The sequence below is a fragment of the Lactuca serriola genome, chromosome 7 (assembly GCF_051521515.1).
Source record: "Lactuca serriola cultivar US96UC23 chromosome 7, Lser_US96UC23_V15, whole genome shotgun sequence".
NCBI lineage: Eukaryota > Viridiplantae > Streptophyta > Magnoliopsida > Asterales > Asteraceae > Lactuca > Lactuca serriola.
The window spans coordinates 128,605,393-128,612,824 of record NC_136414.1 but is presented as its reverse complement, the minus strand read 5'-3'; the positions used below and the strand labels follow the sequence as shown (position 1 = coordinate 128,612,824).

The 7,432-nt window shown below is 37.7% G+C and overlaps 1 protein-coding gene across 1 annotated transcript; it reads right to left on the bottom strand.

Moving 5' to 3' along the window:
- Window positions 1-387: 387 nt before the first annotated feature.
- Window positions 388-765, bottom strand: LOC145064347 (uncharacterized). Its single transcript, XM_079011814.1, has one exon. The coding sequence runs from the start codon at window positions 763-765 to the stop codon at window positions 388-390; it is 378 nt and encodes a 125-aa protein (XP_078867940.1).
- Between the last annotated feature and the right edge of the window lie 6,667 nt (window positions 766-7,432).

Sequence of the window (7,432 nt, the reverse complement as noted above, 5' to 3'; positions counted from 1 at the left end):
TGCCCATTGCTTCATGCAAACTCTTCCAAAAGATAGAAGTGAATCGATTGTCCCTATCTGACACGATAGATAAGGGTACTCCATGTATCCAGACGATATCGTCTACATAGGTTTAACCAACTTCTCCATAGACTAATTCTCTCGTGCAACTATGAAATGTGCACTCTTTATATGTCTGTCTACTACAACCCAGATCATGTCGTGACCTCTCTTTGTCTTCAGCAACATTGTTATAAAGTCCATGGTTACATCATCCCACTTCCATATGGGTGCAGGTAAGGGTTCTAAATCCCCATATGGGTACAAATGTTGTGCCTTTACTCTTGCATAAGTTACTCATTTTGCTACATAAGTTGCCACATTGAACTTCATTGTCGACCACCAGTATTAGAGTTTTAAGTCCAAGTACATTTTGGTGCTTCCTGGGTGGATAGAATACATGCTCTTATGAGATTTATCCATAAGAATATCTCGTATACCAGCCAACTTTGGCACCCAAATATGATTCTTAAACGTCTTCAACCCTTTCTTATCTTTTTTAAATACAAATGTCTTTCCTAGACGTTCTTCCTTCTTATCACCTTTTGCCAAAGCTATTTTCTGAGCTTCCTTGATATTTTCTATAATCGTTGATATCACTTCAATCTTCAACGATCTAGCTCTTTTCCCTTTCGGAATCACCTTTCTACTTAAGGAGTTAGTTACAATATTCGCTTTGCCTAGGTGGTAAAGTATCTCACAATAGTACTCCTTGAGTAGCTCCATGCATCGAGGCGTAAGCTACTACTTTCTCTCGTTAGGTAAGGAAGCATCCCAATCCAGTCTTATAAGCATCACTAAAAAAATGAAAAGTCATTAGTTTTGTCTTGTAGGACTAGGATTGGGGCTTCACACAACCTCTTCTTCAATTCACCAAAATCTCTTTCTTGATTCTCGCTCTAAGTATACGCAACTCCCTTTTTCGTCGAGGTTGTCAATGGAGCTGCGATAGAAGAACAGTTCTGGATGAATCTTCGATGGTAACCCACCAGTCCCATAAAACTTTGAATTTCAATGGGACACTTTGGTGTCTCCCATTTCATCTTGACTTCTATCTTTCCTGGGTCAACCATAATGCCTTCACAGTTAACTATATGACCCAAGAATTGAATCTCCCATATCCAAAGGTCACACTTGGAGAATTTTTCATAAAGCTTCTCCCTCTTTAGGGCTTCCAGTACTTCTTAGAGTTGTTTACCATGATCTTGATTATTTTTGGAGTAAGTCAAGATATCATCAATGAACACTATTGCTGATTTATCGGGAAAAGGTTTACAAACTCAATGCATCATATCCATGAATGTTGTTAGAGCATTTACTAGTCCAAAGGACATCACAAGGAATTCATAGTTTCCATATCTCGTTCTAAAGGTTGTCTTTTCAATATCCTGCTCTCTAATCTTCAACTGATGATAGCCTGAACTGAGATCAATTTTGGAGAAGACGGTTTCTCCTTACAGTTGATCGGACAAGTCATCTATCCTAGGTAAAGGATACCTACTTTTTATCGTAGCTTTGTTTAGCTCTCTATAGTCAATGCACATTCTCCTTGTACCGTCCTTCTTTATGAACATTATTGGAGCTCCTTAAGGTGATCAAATAGTTCTTATAAAATCTTTTTCCAGCAACTCCAGGAGTTGTGTCATTAACTCCTTCATTTTTGTAGGCACTAAATGATACTGTGCTTTTGCAATTGGCATCATGTTGGGAAATAATTTGATTCCAAATTCTATATTTCTCTTTGGTGGTAATCTTGGTAATTTATCTGGAAATACCTCAGGAAAATAACGCACCACATGTATATTAGTCATTGCCTTCTTCTCCTTCCCCACATCTATCACGTATGCCAAGAATCTTGAACATCCCTTGGATAGGCATATTCTGACCTTCATCATGGTGATGAAGGATCTCACTCTACTACTATCATCATAAACCACAAATGGCTCTCTCCTAGGGGGATTAATACGAACCATCTTCCTTCCATATAGGATGTCTGCGAGGTTTTCTCCCAGCAAATCCATACTGATAATTACATTAAACTAACTCAACAGAAAAGGAAAAAGGTGTCAAAGAAATTTGTTTATGTTCAAATCGCTAGTTACGGCCTCTAACCTATTTCTAAAAGATATGTTCTACTACCAACTACGTTTACTAAGATGGTACATAGTCTAAGTGGTGTTAATCTAATATTCCTACCAAATTCATGTGATATAAATGAATGATCTGCTCCAAAATCAAATAATATCTTTGCAGGAATTTGATTAAGTAAGAATGTACCCGAAGCAATATCAGTCTCTTCCTTGGCTTCATTAAGGGTCATATGATAGCTTCGACCCTTGGCCTTTAGTGGCATGATCCTTGGGGTTGGTTTCTCAAACTATAGGCACTCTGCCTTCAGGTGCCCCCTCATCTCCACAATTGAAACAATCTTTTCCTTTAAGTATGCAATTTGTAGAAATATTCCTAGACTTCTTGCACTCGAAGTAGATGACACAGTCGTCAAATTGCTTTTATCGATTGCACCATTTCCCTTCCTGGTTACTTCCAGTTTTGTTGCTTAACTTTGAGAAATTCTTCTTCGTTTTACTGTTATTTTTGTTGCTTCCCTATGCATTCCTATTTTCACAAACTTCCGCTCTAGTGATAGTCCTTTTCTTGATCATACCTTCCACTAATTTTGCAGCCCAGACAATCGCCTAAGAAGTAGGTGAATTGTTCACCACTACAGTGTACTCCCATGGTAATCCCTTCGCATATCAATCAATATTGGCCAGTTCGTACAAAACGAGTCGCATGGCAAACTCCATTTTGTAAGTGAAAGCATTGGTGTACTCATCCACTGACATGTTTCCCATTATCAAAGCTATGTATTGATTCTCCAATTCCAAATTTTCTCAGCCGAATAGAACTTCCTCTTTAAATAGGTCAAGAATTTGTCCCATGTCAGCTGCAGTGGTTTGTTGCGGCTCAAATTCTTCCTTAACATGTTCCACTAGTGAAGCGTTGTGCCTTTGAATTGTGTCACAACATAGGTGGTTTGTAGCTTCTCCGAGCAACCACATGTTATGAAAGCTGACTCTATCTCCGGTATCCAATCCATGAATCCAACTTGATCTTCTACTCCATTGAAGGATGATGGCTTACAAGTCATAAAATACTTGTACTTGCAAATGCCCCTTGGCTCATCATTCATTTGGAACTTTGGTTGCTCTGGTCCTTGACAATTTTCTGAGTAAACATTATTTCCTTCCTAGACGGTCCAATCATGCAAAGGGATTGGTCCATTGTTGACTTCTTCAAGAACCACGACTCATTAACCACTGACATTCCTCCTCCAGCATTAGCTAGTTCCTAAGCTAAGAGCTCCCTAAACTCACATCACTACCAATGAAACATTTCTTGCATCATTGCACTAGCTTCATTTATTGGGATTTGAACAACAACTGCTCCGACATTCTGAGGTGTTGGACCTCCTTCGTTGTTGATGACTCTTCCACTCTAAGTGATCTTCAAGACGTTCTATAGTCGTAGAGGCGAGAAGTTTAATACGGAGATATATTACTTACTCTCTCTCTCTCTCTCTATATATATATATATATATATATATATATATATATATATAAGCATGTAATTAGAAGCTAAGGTATCTTCCCATATTATGCTAGTGTTAGTGCCTAAAGCAAATAAGGAATCTATCCTAAAGTATTATTTTGCACACCTCACCAATCATACTTAGCTTGTAAGTTTAAGCCTAGAATTTTCCTAAATTCCTAATTCGCTTGAACTAATGCTCTGATAAAACTAATATGCGCAAATTCAGAACCAATTAAAACATTTTCTTTACGCTTGATAAAACTGAGATGCGCAAATTCCTAGTTGATCAAAACATTTGCGAGATAAAGAAAGTTACTTCATTTATTTAAAACCCTTGAGGATGACATCGTTCATATCCAAACATATATTACATCGTATCTAGACATCGTTCATATTCTGAACTACTTATTACAGGCACATCTCTTTATTCCACTCGACATCCTATCTAGACTACTATGGCCTTTGTTGCACTACCTGTGATCGATAAAAATGAGTGGGTCAAGTTTGGGAGAACCTGGTGAGATGAATAGGTTTTTCAAGACCATGATGATTTAATGATAATAAGTAATATCAATCCTGCAGATCAACGTTATCAGATAATATAGGTGTATATAGAATCTGACCTAATACCAACTACCCAACCCAACTGATCCTCACAGATCCTAAAGCAACGATTATCTGGAGAAATCACCCAACTTGATGAATCGTCAGAGCAACTTTTTGACTACACTGTTACGGGAGTCCTAGGTCAATGTACTTTGTATAAAGGCAACCAATGTTCAGAGATTTGATAGATATGGTATCCCATTTTATCTATATCTATGGTTTATAAGTCAATGCTAGCAATGTAATTCACTAAACTGCCTAGAATAGTCAAGTGTTGTCATCTACTCCGGTCGATCGATAACCCAGATATACTTGTCAGTTGTCTAATTTGGACCCACCATTTGTGCTCATCCAAGAAGGAGGACAGCTTCACTCCATTTTGATCTCACGTTCTATCCCAACTATGAGATAATCGATATCAAGCTTAATTTGAACTAAGAAACCCTTACAAGTTTTATACTTTAACCTAAGGCGAGACTTATAACTAAAGGCAATAGATTCCCAATATAGTTTCTAATATAATTATCATATCTATACGAATAGCACATATCACAGATAATACAAGTAAACATTTAATATTACTTAATAGTATTAATCATGGTTGCAGAAATCGCTAATCGGTGGACTAGCGATTAGGGATTAATCAGGAGATTAATCGGGGACCATTAATTATGAAGAAAATTATTCAAAATTTGATAAAACTAATTTTAATCCTACAAAAAAGCGATTAATCAGCGATTAGGGCCGATTAGGTCCGAGTAGGGTCGATTAGGCCTGAATTTGACCTGCGTTGACCAAACCCGATTAGGTCCGATTAATTCCGACTTTGACCTATATTGACCAAACCCGATTATAGGGACCGATTAGCAATAAATCTCATCGGCGGAGGTCCGATTAGCAATTAATCGACCGATTAGGTCGATTTCTGCAACACTAGTATTAATACTTTTTAGATTATAATTATGTTCTCGATAATAACCACACAATCACTTGATAATATGTCTGGTAATTAGTGAATCGGGCAGATCCTCGCCTTACACCTTTTCCAAAAGCCCTAGATGTATACAATGCTAAGTCTTAGTCTAATTTCATACTTCATGGAACTATTATCCTAAAAGTTTAGATTCCTCAACAATCCCAAATTCTACTTCAAGATCTATCAAGTAAGGATCAGCCAGGCATGATAGTCGGGAGGCAAGACCATTTCAGCATATAGCCTTTCTGAAATCCAACAACCAAGCCGACGTGACCATTCTAGGCACATCTCCCGTATGTAGATCAATTATTATAATGACTTGGGATCATTGATAAATCTTAATTATAAGTTCCTAGTAACGAATTTTAATTATAATCGCAATTTATACGGAAGCAGTAAGTCTATCTCACTTATAGAGTACTACTGATGAGAACCAGGATCTACGCTGGCTAAATACTGAATCAGGATCTCCTACTCGAAGGCTACTACTCAGTTGAGTACGTAGGGGTGTTGCAGGGGTTCGTCATAGACCAGAAATGAAGGGAAAATGGCAAAATTTTAATATTGCTCGAGAGAGAAAGTGTGTAGGGTGTGTAGGTGAAAGCATATACGAAGCAGAGAATTTATAGGCAAAGAAAATGATGCACACCGTGCACCCTGGGCTTGCAGTCCACACACTAGGATGACGTTGGCCCACTGGTTAGCTGACATGTGTCCTGATTTGGGTGGGGCACCATGGCTTCCTTTGGGCGCAAGCTATGTGCGACGTATGTGCGTGTGTCGAATTTTAGATTTTCAAAATTGCATAAATTCTTCATACCAAATATGATTTTGACATTCTTTATATCCCTGGAAATTTCTCCATGAGATCTACAACTTTTGTGTAGACTCCATCAGCTAATTTTGAATTTATTTTCACAAAGGCTTAGACTGTTAAAACCCGTATAAAAAGCATAACTCTCTCACACAGTGTCCATTTTCGACAAACTTTATATCATTGGACTCCTATTAACGAGATTTTCAACTCTCGTTTAGATTGTTTTAGCTAAAAACCGACTGTTCTAATATTCGATTTCTGAGTTGTATACTGCTCGCTGAATCATAGAAAAATCATAACTTCCTCTCATGAAATCAGATTTAGACATTCTATATTGATATATATATATATATATATATATATACATATATATATATATATACATATATATATATATATATATATATATATACGCTCTTGGTTTAATGACTACTACAACCTTCATTTAGATTAATTAAGCTAAAAGGTGATTTATCAAAATGGAACTTTAAAGAAGCATAAGTTCTTCATACGCAGTCAGATTTGAGCACTCCTTATATCTTCGGAACCCTTCTTACGTATACTACATCTAGGTTAAAGTATTTATCCTAAATAATCTTTTATATTCGATGTTTCTTTTAATCTTATTTATTTTATTATTAAATACTTGCATACTATCATATAAAGCATATAAGCATATAAATATATGAATAAACCTTTCTTATTCATTCATATAAAGATTATATTTGTTCAACAAAGTGATTATAGACTATGCATAATATAGAAGAAAATACGGGCTTTACAATTATCTCTCCCTTAGGATGATTCCGTTCCCGAAATCATGCAACAACAAACATACGAGGATAGCGACTGTAACGTCCTAAAATTTCTGAAATTTCTTTTAATAAAACATTACTTTAAGCAAATTCATCATTTCAAAACATAAACAGAGTATTAGTTTCCAAGACACATGTTCGTTATCAGAGTAAACATTCCCAGGCTGTCTAAACTATGGTGTGTGCCATGCGATCACCCCGAGCTCTTCCCTCCGCTACCGGAAGTACCTGAAACCAAAACTGAAAACCGTAAGCACAAAGCTTAGTGAGTTCCCCACGCTACCACATACCATGCATAACCACATACTGCACATACTGGGCCACACCCGCTATCCTGGGCCTCGCCCGCTACAACGGCCCCGCCCTTGTCCTGCTACTCATGAGTCATGAAACCCCGTCCATACTCCTGTTGATAGTGAGGTACGGGCCCAGCCCACCCTCACTCCTTCCCTAACTTGGGCCTCGCCCCTGATCTGCTGCTACTGAGATGTGGAACACCATCCACACTCTGCTATTGGTGAGATACGGGACCTCGCCCACACTCACCTCCCTTGGCCTCTGAACCCAATCCCTATCCCTCTCCGG

What these genes read in the sequence shown, in the direction of transcription:
- LOC145064347 (XM_079011814.1), bottom strand. Translation starts at nt 765, where the DNA reads ATGGAGCTACTCAAGGAGTACTATTGTGAGATACTTTACCACCTAGGC.